Source organism: Ruditapes philippinarum, unplaced genomic scaffold, assembly GCF_026571515.1.
Source record: "Ruditapes philippinarum isolate M1 unplaced genomic scaffold, ASM2657151v2 ctg3300_1_1_1_1, whole genome shotgun sequence".
In the NCBI taxonomy this organism is placed as follows: Eukaryota; Metazoa; Mollusca; class Bivalvia; order Venerida; family Veneridae; genus Ruditapes; species Ruditapes philippinarum.
This window is the reverse complement of record NW_026864740.1, coordinates 56,814-76,223: the sequence shown is the minus strand read 5'-3', so window position 1 is coordinate 76,223 and position 19,410 is coordinate 56,814. Positions and strand designations below refer to the sequence as shown.

The 19,410-nt window shown below is 32.8% G+C and overlaps 1 protein-coding gene across 1 annotated transcript; it reads right to left on the bottom strand.

Annotated features, from left to right (window-relative positions):
• Positions 1-374: 374 nt before the first annotated feature.
• On the bottom strand, positions 375-4,955 carry LOC132726683 (cartilage intermediate layer protein 1-like). Its single transcript, XM_060712030.1, has 3 exons — positions 4,851-4,955; positions 4,005-4,049; positions 375-3,651 (listed from the first exon to the last, which is right to left on the bottom strand). Exon 3 carries the CDS (start codon positions 3,641-3,643, stop codon positions 1,694-1,696), a length of 1,950 nt encoding a protein of 649 aa, XP_060568013.1. The 5' UTR covers positions 3,644-3,651; positions 4,005-4,049; positions 4,851-4,955; the 3' UTR covers positions 375-1,693.
• Between the last annotated feature and the right edge of the window lie 14,455 nt (positions 4,956-19,410).

Here is a 19,410-nt window from a genome sequence, read left to right as displayed (position 1 = left end):
GATTTTAATTTTATATTACATATTAATTTTTTGTGCGAGCAAGTTGCAGCAAAACGTCATAAGGCGCCCTGCTTTTTTTGCGTTCATAAGGCGTTCATATAAGGGTCTTATTGCGGTTATATGCAATTTTAAGGGGTCTTTAGTGCGTTCTTAGGGTGTGTACTACGCCTCTACGGCGACTTAGGCGATCATATGGCCCATATAGCGACAGCACGAGCACCCTGGAAACGCCATTGTCATATTAAGAACTTGGTCGCACTGTAAATGCCCTAAGTTAACAAAAGCCGCGGGTAACATGTCAAACAATCTATACCCATTTTTATGGCGACTGTGCAGCATATACAGTTCGTTTATTATACATGCTTGGTGTGTTCATAGGATTAGTACCGCGACTAAAGGGTCCCTGGGGCGTTCTAGCACAGGGCAAATTAAGAATGCCAATCCTCGGCGTTTGTTTTGGGGCAATAATGGGGCCCTCACGGCAACCTGTGTCGTTCCCAGATCAAACATCGGCGTCTATTTCGTGGAACTTCAATAAATATGTTGAAAAGAAACCGGGGAAGTGCCACACTTTCCTTCTGCCCCTAGTTGAAATGATAAAGGTGTACATCGTCCCACAGCCCCTGTGACACGCGTATGTATGTTTTAGAAATATTGCCCGATGATCAATATGTAAATGTTTGTTTAAATATTTTAAAAGCAGTCTATGTTTCAAGAAATGTATATTGATTATCAGCTTAATGTTCTAGTAAAATTTACATTACCACTATATTCTTTGTTCATCAAACGTAACACTTATAGGCTTGTTCATTGAAAGCCCCCTTCCTTGATATTCTTGTTATTCATATTTTGTTTCCCCCTTTAGTTTCGAACCCTACAGGTCCAGAACGATGTGTATGCATGTACCAGTATTGTAAAATTTCCGGAGGCAGACTTGGAAAGATTCTTAGAAGAATCCAGCTTTTTTTCTCACATTTCAGGCTAAAATACTTTAATATTCAACTAAATTTAAAAAAAAATGAAGACAGCTTTGTTATATATTAATGACGAGTATTTTAGTTTTGTAAATTTACTTATAATTGCAAATATTATTGCATTATACTAGGTGTACTTTTTTGTCTAAGGGCATTCTCATTTTTTCCATAAATCTAGAAAAAAAATGTAATTCCGAGAAATCACTATTCATGATTACAAAATTACACAGAAATTGCAGACTCGCTTTGATTGAGTCTTTACTCGAGGGCTAATGAAAAAGTACATCATCCCTCACACGCCCTAGGACCGGCTTAAGCGGTACTGAATTTTCAACACTTAAAAGAGCTGGAATAAATGATACCGAAGGAATATAAAAATATAACAACACTGAAATGAAGTACGAGGACTTTTTTTAAAGCTGCTACACCACACTTGACACCTGCTGATATGAAGTATAAAATCTGGAAAATAGGTGATGCCTCGGAAGCCTCCAAGTCTGCAACACTCAGTTTCGCCGTGTTGAGCTCACTTAAAAGTTTTTTTTATTTATTTTAGACAACTTAAGCATATTTATACAAACTAAAACAATACACTTAGTTTCCCTTTTCCCTAATTGTTAATTAAATCATGGACACATTTTAAGACAAAATGGCTTACAATGTTCAAATAACTGCATAAAATATAAAGAAAAGGATTACTTGAAGAAAGGCAATATTTGCTAGGCCACAAGAAGCATTCTACAATACAGTTCGTAAGCAAATACTGCAGGATTCGTCTCCTGCTTGCAATCGTTGACGTCCGTGTTATAAAAATCTGGACCTGTACCGACGTTGACAGGTGCAGTGAATGAACCTGTAATTGTAGAATATTTATCATCTCTAACATTCAATTCAGCGCTAATGTTTTGTTTTCCGTAACAACGAAAATCTATAAATTGTTCACCATCTGTCAAAGGGACTTGAACCTCCTTTGCAACGATGTACACTGTAGTTAATTCATTCTCTTGACTACATCTGTATTTAAGACAAATGAAAACAAAAGTATAATTGCCATTTGTGAGGAGTTCCATTTGAGCAACATCTGTGTAGTAGAATTTGGAGCCGTCCTGTTCCCACACGCTGATTCCCGTCACATTTGGCAGATTTGTAATTTTTGAAATATTGCTGTAGAAGTTATTATGACCTCTGAATGCAATTCTTGCAGTGCAAATTTTAGCGTCATCAGGGACAGGATCATAGCTTGGCAAATCTGGCTTAAAGAAATGAAGAGCAGGCTGTTTTATACTCGAACTTTCGCAAATAGTTTTGTTACTGTAAAAAGGACCCTCTGTGTCGGAAACAAAATTCACAAAAATATCCAAATTATTTGGCGCAATCTTATATAGAACATCGGAAAGTTTTGGCTCTATATTTGCATCGTCATAGTCAGCAAGTTCTCTTGGTGTAAGATAAGTAACGATTGGAACATTTGTTCCTCCAATTGAAACAACCTCTGTTGAAGACATGTTAATAAAACCGGAAAGGTTATTATCTGGATTACTTACTAATGGGCATCTCACTTCATAGCATGTTGTACTTGGTTTGGTTGTGTATTTGAAATACAGACGCAAACGTTCTTTGGCACTTGTGTATGCTGTAATTTCTGGCCTAAATGATACAGTACTGCTGCTCGTGATCTCTGTCCCACTCATTTTATCAAAGATTCTACCTTTAAAGTAGCATCTTGGAGCGCCAGGAATCTTATCAATATTGTACCAACGATCGCTTTCAATGTTGATGATATCTTCAAGTAAAACTTGTCGTTTCCTTCTTTTTACAGCGGGTCTAACTAATTCCCATAAACCAGTAAATGAATTAAGTTTCCATACTTTCATACCAGCTTGTACTGTAAATTTCACTGGTGCAGAAAGCTTGATTTCTATTCCATCAGCACTTTCAAAATTGAAAGAAAATACACCATCTGTGATAAGAGGTTCAACCGTATTTCCAATGGTGGTTTGGAATAAACCTGGAACTTCAATGTCAGGGTTATTTCCTGTGTCAAGAAAAGTAATGCTTGCTTTTACTATGCCTTGATATGGCTTTTCATTGCTATAAATGAATGAGTTTGCTTGAATTTCAACAAGTGTACTACCGGCTTTTGGGTCTAGTGGATTAGATGACAGAGAAAGTACTGTACTTTCAGTTGAATCGATTTTCACTGGATCGGATTTCATAATGACGAAAATTTCAATTTGCACAGGACCTCTGAAACCCTCTGGTATGTCAACGACTTTGACAGCTTCCAAGTAATTTTGTTTTTTCGTCCTTATAACGATCCGTCGAACGCTTGACCCAATTGTAGTCTTAAAAATACCATCTTTCCCGGTAATTAAAGTGTTGAGGTCTAAAAAGACAAATATGCTATCTACAGGTTGTTGAGAGACTTGATCTTTTACAACACCAATGACAACAATACCATTATCCTTACAACATCCACATTGCTTGACATATTCGTAAGGTCTGCTTCCAAACACCCCACAGTCTTTCATTCGGGTTTCCGTTTCGGGGCATATATATCCGTCATCCGGGCAAAATATTGAACAGGATCCAATTGGGCAAGTACCAACATCCACCTCACAATTTCCAACCAGCGTTCTAATTTGAGGTAATCGTTCTATTGGTTTCATTCTTTCAACTAATTTATGAAAGAAAAAATATTTGATTAGTAAACAGAGGAAAGCAGTGTAGCATTAGGGAAGAAATATCAATACTTTTGACATATATCGAGACATTTCAAAGAACGTTTATTATAATTAGGAGTTAGAGATAAATTTTGTTGATTCTTATCCAAATGGTGAGAAAAATATTGCGATTAAATATATGCTTTCATTTTAGAAATTTTCTATTTCACTAAACTGTGCGTCCAAACAATGAGTGGAATACACGATTCAAACTACGTAAATAATATCTTAATTCAACTCATTACAACCGCCTGAAAGCAAATTGTCAATATATCTAGAATGTCAAGAAAGTAAAGATAAATTATACCTTTAAGTACCCATGGCCAGTTGTACCAATATGAACATAAAAGTTCTGAAAAAAACAACAACAAAAAACATATATTAAGACCAATATTAAAATAATGCAGGCAATGCTTGATAGAGGCTTTTCGTGGACGGTAGTGGTTTCCACGTGCCTCAGCTAATGCGCCTTTCCTCCACACAGGCTTAAAAAAGATTTCAACATAGAATATATATCATTGGTAGAAATGAGACTAAACCCTTACCTTCTGAATCCAGCAGGTTCTACTTAAGCAGATTGTGCAGACCAAGATCAGCATAAACATATGTGTCGTCTCATGTTGGACTACACTGCTAGCTTATTAGTCTGTTCATATTTTGAAATTTTCCCTTTAAATGGTGAATGGTTTTGAAGGAAAAGTCCCCATTTAAATGTTCATACATCGGTAAGCATTGTGGACGCTAATATGGTATCTGTATTATATTAATCTTACACGACACCATTACTCCAGACTACATTTACACTTTGATCATTTGTGGTATTCAGAAATATCAGCGCATTTACATCAACGCATGGTATATTGGCATACATTTTTTTCTTACGATTATCGGTATAAGCTGATACTAGCAAAGGTTCTATATAACTATTACGCTAAGCTTGCTGATGGCAACATTTTTTACAAATTTGACCAGCAAACGGACCAAGATCAGCCGCTACATGCGTGTCCACTAATCATCGTCTACATCGATAGCCATTCAGTCATTATATATTTTGAAATTTTCCCTAAAATAGTAAATGCTTTTGTTAAGATTGGAAAACAGACAAGTCCATCTTAGAAATTGTTCACGGCAAGAATAAATTATCTCTACTTACTTTTAAAACCTTCATATTTATTTTGGGGTTCTTGAATCACAGTGGCCACAACGACCACCTTAATAACACACAAAGCTATTTAAATCGCATGCTTATGTTGTGTCTGAAATAATCAAATGAACAAGAATAAAAATAAAGAAATGTGATTATTCAATATATACCGGTATTTTTAGTTATATTTGATATAACTTTGTAGGGGAAAGCTATTTTCGTAACTAGGAACAATTTTCACAATAAAATAGAGAAAAACAGAATCACTTTTTAACACTTAAATGGTGACAATTTGAATTTAGAACATCAGCAGATGTGTTCATACGGCAATAATTCATGGAACATTCAATCTGACACAGTATTGCCATTCTATAAAAAGCGGCGTATGGTTCCCAAGTAAAAGAATGCGTGTGCCCTAAACAAGAAAACAATAGGCGGAAATAAATAAAATGGAATTTTGAAAGGGGATCTGAGGTTATGACAGATAAGAGGTCAAAATAAATATCCTGATTATACAGTATTCAAGTAGGAAAACTGAAACCACCCAAGATGAAAAATGCCAAATCGAAGAAACTAAAATTACCACATTACATATGCCGGACGATCTTCAAGGATAGAAAATATAACATCTTTGATTAAATGTACGGGGATACTTTAAAAACAGCCGCCACACGGCACAAATAACACTGATGTGACAATAAAATAGTCTTCAATTCCAGCACAAGTGTTGAAAATTGAGTACCTCTCGAGCCGATGTCAGGGGTGGGGGGGGGTGAGGCGCGAGGAATGTTGCACTTTTTTATTATTTCTCATGTACAGGCTCAATCAAACCGAGTCTACAATTTTCATGTAATTTTGTTGCGGTTAATGCTTTTCCAGATGTTCAGATAAAATACACAACTCTACGAATACAATTCTTGGAAAGAGCATGTCCTTCGAGGGCAATGAAAACAAAAAGCACCGACTAAAGTAGTGTCCAATCTCCTACACTATAAGCTGCTTATATCAATGAAACAAGTCATTTCTAATATCTGTATGTATCAATTCAATGTAAATAGATCCTCTGATACAATAATAAATTATTTTCAGTTAAAATGCTACTGTAATCAAACCACGCATATTATGATAAGAAACCTATATGAATTTAATTCTTTATCAAAATGTGATTTATAAAAAAATTAATTTAAAGATTTGTAAATGTGTCTAATGTAAAATCATTTCAATAAATATCACTTCTACCAACCTTATTTGTGTGTCTCCTTACAGTTGAGAAAAATCTGGATCTCCTGAATCTCAACACAAGCGGTATCTTTTATACGCAGCATCAACTTAATGTCATCAGTATGCATGATTGTGCAATATTTAAATCATACGGGTAAGCCTTTTATGATTAATATGAGAGGGATGTCCCAAACGTTTGTATAAAAGACAATACGCACGATTCTCAAACTACTAGTATTTAACCGGGCTGTAATTTTAAGTTGAATACACCATTGATATTATTTTAGTTTCTGTTTAATTGAAATATTGAAATTCTGTCAACCGGCACACGTCTAAATTTTACAAAACGAGTTATTTCTTTTTCGACGTACAATTGATCATCTACAAGCGCCTGGAATAATAATCCACGAGTCTTCGACGGGCGTAACGTAACTAATTTCATTACTTCATTTTTTACACATCCCATATAAATGTATTCCAACAGGAAGCATGATGTACTAAACCAGTAGAATAGAAAAAGTAAAACGAAATTGAGATAATTTGACGTTCATGAACAGAACAAGTGATACATATGCAACAAGGAAGGACGATGCAAATATATTTCCGTTGTGAAAAGACGCTTTACAGTCAATTTCCAAGTGGATTAGACAACATAAATTCACGACGACATTGTCAGGTCAGCTAGTGGTTTACTAAACAGAGACAGAGGGACGAACGAGTGTTATCTTATAGACATATTAGGGACCAGTCATAGTTTTGCTCACAGGGTATTTGCAGACTGATATTCTTTGAATGCAGCTATTGTATTTCAAGGACGAAATGAATAAATCATTGCTTTCATGTTGATTGAGAATTAAGAATCACGTTGGCGTCAAAATGACGTCATGGCTTGTGCCACTATCTCTACTGCATAGATTCAAATGTACGTATTTGTAAATCATAACATGCATGCAATTTTGCATGTAAATAGTATTGAATTTGCATATATATATTTAAAAACGCTACAGATAAACCGTGTTTGTCATAACATTATCCATTAATGTGTTCTTTCTAAACGTTTAAAATAGTTGGTATAGAAAAGAGAATAGGCAGAATAATTATTTTGTATGTAGAAAAATACTAAACATATCAAAGATGTAAAGATTTTTTTTATTCTTCCTTATCAGATTATTTTCAAAAATGTTTTTTCGTCATGCATACATGTATTTCGTTTATTCAAACTTTGTTAAAAATAAATGCGGTCAACTCAACCATATTTTGCAAACACCTTTATTTCCATCAATGTTAAAAGTGTGTACAATCAGTTCATGTATCCATAATTGTTGGTCAATATTACTTCTTATTTTTATCTATTGATTCTTTTAGGGACAAGCGGGATGAAATAATGTGTAATTACATTTATATCTAGAACTTTTTTGTATACTTTATATCTACTTAAAACGTTTACTTACAAACAAATCATTTCGGGACATAACATTGAAATGTTGTTTTGCATTTTTTTTATTATCTGGTGGAAATGAAAGGTGTACAGAGGAGCTATAAATCCCTTTGTTCGATACATAAACATTTTACATGCTTCGCATTAAATTTATGTTTGTAGTTTGAATCCATATCGTCGCATTTGCCAGTCCTCTTTCTTAAACAGGCATTTACTTGTTCGATCTAAACAAACAAGTAATACAATCATGGATTACAAGAAGATTAAAGAGAGACAGAAAAGATTAATAATAATGTTGGGATAAATATATTTCAGAAACAAACTCGTTCTCTATAAATCCTATTAAGTTTAATGATGCGCAACATGTCACCATGTTGCGCATCATACCTGCAGCACGTATATACACATTTTAATGTTACTTGTAACATGTACAATGTATCACCAGAAGTGTTTTAGAGATACATTTGAAATAGAACAATAGCATGTCCCTATTAACGTCATTACCACACATACGACGGTCCATCCTCTAAATTAAAATTTTATTGACTAACTTAAGTTGTCTTTATTTTGTTTCCTTTTTTAAACCTGAATTTATGTGTACTTTTGTCAGTGGTATGATTGTCTGAATCGTCTATCATCGACTATAAACTATTTTTCTTACATAATGAAAGGGAAAACTGACAAAGAATTAAAGTCGGCAGGTGCCCTTTCCGGGCGTCGTCGCTTTGTGCACCGACTAATTACGAATATCTAAGATAAATTAAAATTAAAACTTGTCACTAACATCATATAAAGTATAAACTATTTATAACCAACCAATTAAACAGAAAATTAATCATTTGATAAATCATATGCAAGTAGCATAATCCTCAGTAGTATACTTACGTCACCGCCCACGTGATCGATACGGCCCCAGTAGGGCTGGCACTACTTAAGGGCTCTCCAAAACATATTACCATTATTATTTAGAGGCTAATGATATATTTCATACATCGAATATTTTAGAAAAAGTATGGAATTAAAATCTCTTAAGAACTTGTTTAACAGGAATAAAACGAATGCAAATAAACAAAGGTTTGTTAGGACAACGTATAGAAAGTAAAAATATTATTTAGAAGAGGGTGACCGTTTAAATAAATTCGCATCCTCAATTCCACATAAATTTTGTAAAATTCTAAAACTAAATACAGAAAGAAATTAATAAGTAGACTATCTCACAATTAATGATTTATATAATCATTTTAAAAATATTTTTGGGCAAAATAACAATTACTCTAATGATGTTTTTATTTTTTAATATACTCGACGAAAATATTACATCCCATTACGAAATGCTTAATGGAGAGATTACCGAGGTCGGAAATAGGGAAAACAGTTCCGTCACAACAATTAAAATCTCGGTATTGATCAAATTTCGGCAGCAATCTTTCAATGCTCGATTGAAATAACACTTTCGTCTTTAAAATCTATTTATAAATATCCAGAATACCCAGTTCTATTGGGTAAAGGAATAATTACCCTGGTATTTAAGAAAAGAGACGTGAATAATGCTAAAAACTACAAAGGAATAACATTTATTAACATAAATACTTAAATATATTCAAAGATACTTTTAAACAGACTTACAACCTGGACTACTTTTTACAATTAATTCACACCAACACAATTTAAAGCAACGTGACTTTTCGGGTACGGAGCACGCCGATTATTCACCCGATTCAGGTATGTTTGTTATTTATATCTTCTTTATTACTCAACCGATTTTCATCAGACAAGGCGCAGAGTACCCGTAATTGTATCAGCTTTCCACGCTATATCGAAATTCTGAAAACCCCTGAATGCTTTTTGAGAACATTCGAGTACAGTTTTCTTTTCATATCCTGGCCGAGGGGAACGGTAGACACTCAATTGTCATAACAAGCGATTTCTAGCAAGTCATTTGTTTTTTTAGTCACTATTTCATAGAAAAATACATGTTAAATCTGATGATTTATTACGTTCAATGTATCGAGCGAATGCAGTGATGTTTCAGTAAATTTCGAAAAGAAAAATCGATATTGGATTGTATTTTATCTAAAACTCAATTTTAGCAAAAAACGAAAACCTTCATGGCGTATTTATCGACTACAAGCAATGTTTTGACAGAATTGAACACAGGTACCTCTGGCATAAACTGTTAAACGGAAACGTAAGTAACAATTTTATTTAGCACTGCATGTAACGTATAACTTTGTAAAGTCCTGTGTTCAGTTTAACTAGGAGTTGCCCCCCTTCTTTGACTCAACATCTTGAGTAAAACAGGGGGGAGCCCAGTTCACCTTTGTTGCCCTTTTTTGGAATTGACTTGATAAATCATATAGACAATGGTATGTCGGGAACTATATTCCTTGATGATATTAATCTCTTTCTATAAATGTACACAGACCATTTAGAAAATCTAAAGAAAAACTTAACTTAACATGCCGCAAATTTATAACACAAGCTTTTCCAAATATTTGATAGAATAGTACTACCAACATCGCAAAAATTTACTTTTCGATATATAAGTGGTGTCAATCTTAGATAACTCTTCTGGGATTTTGGGGTTGCATCCAGCATGAGACATTGAACTTTTTTAAAGAGTTAAGAAGTCAACAAATGTAACAGCCGTCTATGTAGAACTAGGTCGGGTTCCAATGTTTGTTGTGCGAAAATATAATATGACTAAATATTGAAATAAGCTAATTACCCTGGACAAATAAAACATCGTAAAGAAAGTATATAATAAATTGAAAGAGGGTGATTAAAATAATTTAACATATAAAAACAAAAACTGGATATCTTAAATAAAACAAATTTTAAATGAACACGATTTCGGATACGTTTGGCTTTCACAAAAACTTGATAATGAAACACTCCAGTAGACAAAGCAAAGAATATTCAACTATACTAAAATAGTATTTTGAAATAAAAAACACATGCAATTTTTAAACATTAATTCAAAAGTGAAAAATATCTAGAAATTATCAAAGAAAACTACTTAAAAACTGCTTTAGCTAAAATTCGAATTTTAGCACACCGAATAGCCATAAAAACGGGAAGATACACAAACATTCCCCAAAATGAGCGACTTTGTAAATCATGTAGCATGCAATGAATCGAAACCGAATAGCACCTTTTTATTAGTTTGTCCAAAATAAAGAACCTTTAGAAAAAAAAGTTTTTGTCAGTTTGTTTAGCTCTTCCTAATTGCTCACGTCGTGTTTTATTCATAACATAACATAACATAACATAACATATATTTTATTCAACATACAATTGTTTACATACACTTTATAGTACTGTGTGATGTAAATCGTTATAAGTTTCATTAAGTTAGCCAAGAAGTATTGTTGGCAAGTATAAACAAAGGTTATCACATATCTAACAGAGTTTGCATAAAATATTTATACATGAAAGAAACAAATGTACTTGAACTAAGTAGAAAAATATTTGTTAACGTGGCCGGGAATTATTGTTGACAAGTATAAACAAAGGTTACGACATATCGAACAGTTTGCATAAAAATACTTATACATGTAAGAAACACGGTAGAAAGATATTTGTGTTGCATTATGTCACTGTCCACCTATTAAACGGCAATTATTAATATTTCTAAGATGAAATAACCATTATATGCACTAAGCATTTTTGTCGTAGTTATCTCTCTTTTACCAGTCTTCATAAGAAAAAAAGTACTAAAAGGCTATTTAAATCTAAAGTTATGTCCTTTCTTTAAATGCATAGTACAGATAACTTGCAAGATTATTAATTGTTTTGATATTTATGCTTGTCATAAGTGTTTCGAGTTTCTGCATTGAAGGCCATCTACAAAAATATGCTTTGAAAAAACATTCTACGTAAATTTTAAATTGTAATTGATTAGTAAGAAATTAAATTCTGTTTCTACCAGATTAAATGGACAATTTTGACATTTTCTGTTTTCACTGGGAATATTATCGTGTTTTCCTCTTTCTATTGCAAGATTGTGAGCCGATAGTCTAAATTTGGTAAAAAAAATCCTATGGCTATTTTATTTATAACGCTTAAATACTTTTCACACTGAAATTCGTGTTTAAAATGACTGTAAGGCCAAAGTCTATTAGAATTATTGATGTTTGAATACCTTTTTGCTTGTAAATATCTACAATTTTTAGCTTTATGACACATACATTTACATTTAAATTATCTTGTTGTAGCCAGACGTTAGACATTCCTATTTTGTTCAGTATATTTTTTATTTGATAAGCCCAGTTTCTTTCCCTGTATGACAACTCATTATTTGCATCTTCATTAAGCATGTTATCAGGTGCCTTAAGTATTTTAATCCAATATTCAAATATCATGATTTTACGGTGTATTGCCATTGGATATCCCCCTATTTCTCAATATAATGCATCTAGATTTGTTGATTTACGGACACAAAGGTTATGCATAGAAAATAATGAATGTTAGGCAAGATGCCTTTGTGTCCGATTCCAATGTTCATTGTTAAAGAAATAAACGCCTAAATATTGAAAACTTTTAACGACTTCTAACGTTTGACCGTTGAAAGTGAAAAAAGCGTTAAATGTCTGCCATGTTTAAATATCATTATTATAGTTTTACTTGTGTTAACTTTCAGATTTCATGTTTGGCAGTATAAATTCAAATCATTTAACATTGACTGAACTGCATCGGGTGTATTGACAAAAAGAGCTTTATCATCAGCATAAAGTAGCATAAATAATTCTAAGTCTGGTACGGCGAAACTTCCGTCAATGTCACAATTAACATTATGAATTATGTCATATACGAAAAATAAAAATAAAAGACCTGAACTGGGGTCACCTTGTTTTACGCCTATGTTTGAGTTTCGAAGTTTGGCTGTACCTTACCGCTGTTTTTACGCTGCTGTACATGCTTTAATTTTGAGCTAACAATTTCTTGAATTAGTTTTTGAAAGATAAACGAACGTTGTCATTTATCAAAGAATTTCTCAAAGTCTACAAAGGCTACGTATAATTTATTCTTATCAGAAAAAGTTTTTACTATTATTGAGTAAAGTATAAATATGCAATCTGTAGTTGATTTTCCTTTTTGGAATCCATATTGATTATCTATCATAGTTTTATGTTATTATAGTCCATGACGTTAGGCGATTAAGTAATTTACCTGGGAATATATTTTTGCAATAATGTTTATCAAAGTTATACCCCTATAATTTTGGCATCTTCATTCGACATATATACATTTATATTATTTGTTTGCTATAGAAACTGTATTATGTTTGTAATGAAATTGCAAAATTGGAAAAATGTTACATGTTAAACAATCAATATGCTTGCTCAATACTTTTAACAAAATCATTATTTTATGTAAAGTTTGATGATGTCGGGATGAAATTGCATTTGTGTTCACATTTACTATTCCTATAATGTTTATTTACATGGCAATGCCACAAACCGAATAATCTGCCGTAGATAGTCTTATAAAACATGCATTCTGATTTAATTAATTCTAAGATTGGTGGTGTAAAACAGAGAGATCCAGTAAGAAGCATATTGTATTTATTTTTTTCTCACTAATAAATTATATAATATACTCGTAAATAGAAACATTCTTGGAATTGCTTACATTGTGATATAAATTTATTTATAGCACTATATGCGTCGTATTCGTTATATATTGTATGTAACCAGTTGGAACTTCCAGTTTCTCAAATGAAAAGTTTATTTTATGGCATTGTTTTACCAAATTTAAATTATGCTGCAGAAGTGAGGAACATATACATTATACATGCAAAGTTTTGTAGAAGATTGTTATGTGTCAAGCAATCAAGCAATGTCAACTAATGTATGTAACATGGGGAACTTAATCGTTTACCAATGTCGATTCATTGAAAACTACTATTGATAAAATACTGGTCAAAATTCTTAAACAAATTGACGAACTATATTGTAAAATATTATATCATGGTACAAACCGATCCCGACAATGGTGTTACTTAAACTGATAAAAAAAACCCGGCATCGTACTATTAAGTCTATTTTAGAGCAGACTGGCCTTTTTTATATGTGAGAAAATTGGTTCATAATGAACATAAATTTTAGTATTATTAAATAACGCATTTAGTCATATTCTATGAACATGATGAAAGGTGGTATTCTTCAATTAATAACTCGTCTAGATAAGATACATATTGTTTATTTAAACATTTGGAAATTATTCGCGAAGTTTAAGGTATCATTGCCTAAATTTCGTTCATCTCATCATGATCTGGCTATTGAACGTGCACGGCATAGAACTATACCAAGAAATGAAAGATTGTGTAGAAATTATAATACCGTCTAATATAAAATGAATATCATTTTGTATTAATATGTTCTAAGTTCCATGACTTGAAATCAAAAAATCTAGAGAGATATTATTATACATAGCCAACTGAACAGAAATTTATTAACATCATATGTGCAAAATTAAAATAAATAATTTATAATTTAGGGAAATATACATGTATATACTATACAAACTTGCGAAGTAATTAGAAGTGTTTACTGTAAAAATCTAGATCACACAACACAAATATGGAAAAAAGTTTAAACAGTCTAGAGGCTACTGTTCTTTCGACCCATATACTAGTATTTGGTCAGATAGGTTCTTTTGATGATTTCTATGTCAAGATAAAATCTGGATCGCCTGGGGTCAAATACTATGTCACATAGTCAAAATACGGGAAAATTTTGTTTCTATTTGATTGTCACATCAGTGTTATTTGTGCTGCGTGGTGGCTGTAAAAAGTCTCCCGTACATTTAACCAATGATGTTACAAACCCGATCCTTGAAGATCGTTCAGCACGACATTATTGTTTTATACATGTTATGTGGTACTTAAGGTTTCTTGTTTTTGGCCTCTTTCAACTTGGGTGGTTCCATTATTCCTACTTGAATTCTGTACAATCACCCTTAGGGTATGTTGCATGCTTTTTAAATTGGTCTTTTGACGTCTTGTCTGTGATATGCAGGCTTCATAACCTCAGAACCCCTTTCAAAATTCTATTTTATTTAGTTCCACGCAATGTTTTAACGTTTAAGGCACACACATTCTTTTACTTGGGTACCATACGCCGCTTTTCATGGAATGGCACAACTGTGTCACATTGAAGCGTCAATTTAGTGTTTGAGCTATTTCTTGTTTTTTATTGATGGTGTACTGAGTAGAATTCATTATAGTTTAGACAAGAAGAAATTCTTATGATATTTTGATGTCGTCGAGAAAACTTTTCGTCATAAAGTAAGATATATCACTCATCAAAAGAAGTTGCCGTCAGTTTCAGACGACGCATGACACATTGTCTTATTATTGTGAACAATTGTGGCAAGTGTTTACAAAATCCTTTCAAAGGGACTGGACACGACATATACATTCAAATAGACAATGTTGACAATTAATGAGCAAGTGCGACCTTGACCCTGGAGATAGGGTCTGGTTGTTGCACATCACACATCGGTTTGTTATAACAAACATTTGTGCCAAGTTATTTCTAATTCCTTTGATAAATGACAAAGTTATGGACCGGACACGAAAGTGTGACGGACGGACGGATGGACAGGCGGACGGACAAACGGATGGAGCCTATTTCTATATCCCCCTTTTTCTTCGAAAAGGCGGGGACAATTATATTAATGGTGGTGTCAAGACTATACATACTCTACTTGGTTATAATATAGATCACATTAATAATTTTGCATTAAACTTATCTATTGCCAAAAGATGTTTGTATATTGTTAAACAAGCAGATCCCATAACTTAACGAATTGTGTGTAGTATTTGTTTCTGTTATGGATCTCAAAACATATCGGTGCTTGTTTCATTTTGCTTTTTTTTTTTGATGGCTCGGAAAGAAAACTTAGTTCCTACTTCATTCAATGACATGTCTAATCCAAAATCAAGACAATATGTTACATATTCAGGTAAACATTTGTTGTTTTTTTATGAAATTGGCTAAAACAATTCAAGCAGTTGAATGAATTTTGTGTACTCCTCTCACTCAGTTTTATGTCAAATCAAGGCTTTTAAGTCAATGGTAAAGAACATCAGACCTCAGGTCACTTTCATTTATTAGTGCTAAAATCTGGAAAGGGGTTCACATATATAATGCATCTTTCGAAGCTTCGAGAGATTCTTTCGAAGGCAGGTTCATCACGACATTTTTGTTGTGGTATTTAAAGTTTTAACTATTTGTTGACTGCTTTTTAACCTTGTCTTTTGACGTTTAATCTGTGATATGCAGGCTTCATAACCTCTGACCCCCTTTCAATATTCCATTTTGTATAGTTCCGCCCCTTTTTTGTTGTTAAGTGTACGCGTTTTCTATTACTTTGGAATCACATGCCGCTTTTAATGGAATGGTACGGAATTGTCACCTAGAAGGTTCCATTAAAACCGCCGTATGAACACATCTGCGGATATTTCTAAATTCAAAAGTTTATCATTTAATGTTTAAATGTTGAATTCTGCTTAAGCCGGTGTCAGTTGGTGTGGATGGTAGTTTGCACTTGACAGTACTTTCCATGAACAGGCTTAATCAAACCGAGCCTGCAACATTTTCAATTTTGCCGTTTTGGGTTTCCTTTAGGAATTCATTTTTTCTCTATTTCAGATTCAAAACAATAATTATTATGTATACATTCCTTGGAAAAGGTTTGGCGACTTTGGCCTTTAGATTAGAACTACCATCAGATCTCGTTCAATGGTTAAACGGCACTCTAGTGCATATAAAAAAACATTCAAAATTCTTTAATAGATAAATTAAAAGTTGCTCTATTTATTTGTAGTAATTTAGCAAGTTAGTGCATAAATTGTTTTACTTAAATTCTAATTTATTTTTCAGTCTATTTTAATTTGTGTTTATTTGACAAATTCTGCATTAATGATTGTTATGCGTCTCGTTCACACGGGAAAAAAACAATTTTTGTTTGAACTTTCCGAACAAAATGGATATTCAAGCATCGGCATAATATATTCTTGCATTTTGCTTGTCTTAATTATATTGTCACTATTATAAAAATGTTGTTGCGCGTTCAGTTCTCGCATAGAAACATTTCTGTTGTGGGTAAGATGTATTAACTTTCCGAACAGAAAAAAAAGTTCGATTTCGGCGCACCCTATTCTGTAATTCATTTTAATATGTCTTTAATTGGTAGGTCATAATTTTTAAGCTGCACTCGTACTCAACCAATTTGGTAACATATTGGTTCCTCCGAGTAAAAAAAAATATCATTGCAGTTATTAGTTTTTGAACAAAATGTGTTGTTGAGAATTGGTTATTGGTGTTATTAAAACTGGCTATTTAAGTATATTTACCAGAACTAATGTCTATATTGTGTTATGTTAGATTGGCCGTACCAATAACACATTTGTTTTATGTTAGAATTTAGACATGAGCCACCGCGTGGAAATTTCAGATATATATTTTCATGTTTTGTTTTATTTATTGAACAAACATGTCATGTGATAAATTGGTACATGCAGTGGTTCATACTTTCTTTTGGATAAAATTTGCGAAAAAAAATTACCAAACTCACATTTTTCCCAAACCAGGGTGTCTAAGAATTATTTGTTTGTTGTGAAATGATCATCAAGAATCATCATTGGCTACATGCATTCATAGGTCATGATTGGGTTTACATAAACACAAACACAGTTGATTTGGTTAAGCTATTTTACTTTTTCAAAATTTAAGGGCACTTTTACCAAGCCCTCTGATTATTTAATTATAAGGGACATGTATGATATTTAAAATCCTATGTATAATTTTAACTTTCCGTTTATATTTGAAGACGTAAGACAAATGGTTTTAGTGGGTGATTCCATTATAATTAAGAATATTCTACCGATTAAGTTAAGCTGCAGTCCTTTCCTGCAGCCACCATTGGAAAATGGTCTTGATTTTAATTAGTCAAAAGTTGTTGTGTATAATAACGCATTTGTTTTTCTACATTGTGGTACTAACTATATTAATAACGCACATTTCAACAAATTGCATGTCTTCATATTCCATCAATTTAATTGCGGCTTTCAGACACGAGAATCCTTCAATAAAAATCACAGTTACTTCAATTCTCCCTCGGCCGGTGGATCATAATGTTATTAAAAAAGAATTAAGGAGTTCAATCATATTTGGGAAGATGGTTTGGCTACTGCTGAATGTGCATTTCGTTCCTTTATTTTCAAGGGTAAAATTAAAAGATAATTGTTTGCCGAAGAAGATGGGTTATCGGTCGAAACATCTATTACATCTGACACAATGCCGTACATTAAAATTTATTACTTGATAATTTCTGAGATTTTGTTTTCAATTTAGCAAGGATATAATTTCTAGTCTGAGTATCATTGAAATCGATCAAACAGGTCGTTAAGGTCATTTCTAGGTCAAGTTCGAATATGGATCAGCTGGGTTCATGAACTAGGTCACATAGCACAAATATGGAAACACTCTAGATGCTGCTGTTTCGTCCAAAATATCATGGTATTTGATAGAAAAGTTGGTTTAATGATTTCTAGTTTAAGTTTGAATAAGAGTCACATTCTCTCCAAAACGAGATTACAAAGCACAGATATGGAAGAACCGTGTAAACAATGTAGAGGCTACTGTTTTGATCAAAATATCCTTGAAAATGGTCAGAAACATTGTTAAGTTCAATTAGTTCAATTGAGTCAAATGGGATCTTAAACAAACTAATACAGCATGAATTTAAAAAAACAACCTTGTACACTTTTGAGGCTGTTGTTTTTGTCGAAATATCCTGAAATTAGTTGAAGGTTGTTATGATGATTTCTAAGTTAGAATATGGATAATCATGGGTAAAAACTAGGTCACACAACCATCCAAACATGAAAATCTTGTTAGAGGAAACATTTTCACCTAAAATATCCTTGAAATTTGACACCGATTTTGATAATGTCTAGGTCAAATTCAAGTTTTGAGAATTATGCAATCGGTAGCAAGATGTTCACTTTCTTTGTTCATAACAAATAACTCTTTCAAAGGCTTGTGTTGTCACTTTTGATCGAAGTTCCATGTGACAAAACCAACTTAACACCTTTAGCCATGTTCATAAATTGACTATGGATATTTCAATAACTAAAATAAAATATTTTCTAGAGTCTTTATAATTTCATAGTAACGTGTAAGTGATATGCCTTCTTCTGGGGGTTCTTCTGCAAATGGCCAAGACAGACTAGGGAAGAAGCGCAATTGTCAACAAAAACTGTTTTAAGTAGAAAAGTTTTAAACCTATGTTTTCATTTTTATAATAGGTGTTACATTTTCGGCAATTTCTGATACCCGTTGTTAGAAACCTTTCAATTGTTAAGCAGGAACGTACAAAAATGTGAGCTGTTGTCTAGTGGTATAGGTGTCTGCCTCTCAATCCATGGAGTATGAGTTCGAACGCTACAAGTCATGGGCATGTTTCTTCATGTACCAGTATCGTTTAGTTTAAGAAAGAATACTCTCTGGAGATTCAAATAAAATGTGAAGTTCCATCTTTTATCGCATTTGAGCTTAAATATCTTTGTTTTGTCAAATTTATAATTGAATATGGACACTTCCCGCCTCATTTATGACAAGTTTTTAACTGTCGTAAATTAACTTTTATTTTTATATTACATAATAATAGGTGCAAGAAGTGGTTGACGGTCGCGTGCATGTACATTTTCTTGTTAGGGACATTCTTAAACAAACTAAGTTTACAATACATTTTGCCGTGCTTAGCGACCTTTCAGATTTCCATTCTATCTATAACAAAGTGTTAACATATGTCTACAAACTTTAAAGAAACATATATATATATATATATAGAATAGAAAAACACTTAAATATATACTGAAATATTTCTTTTCCCACA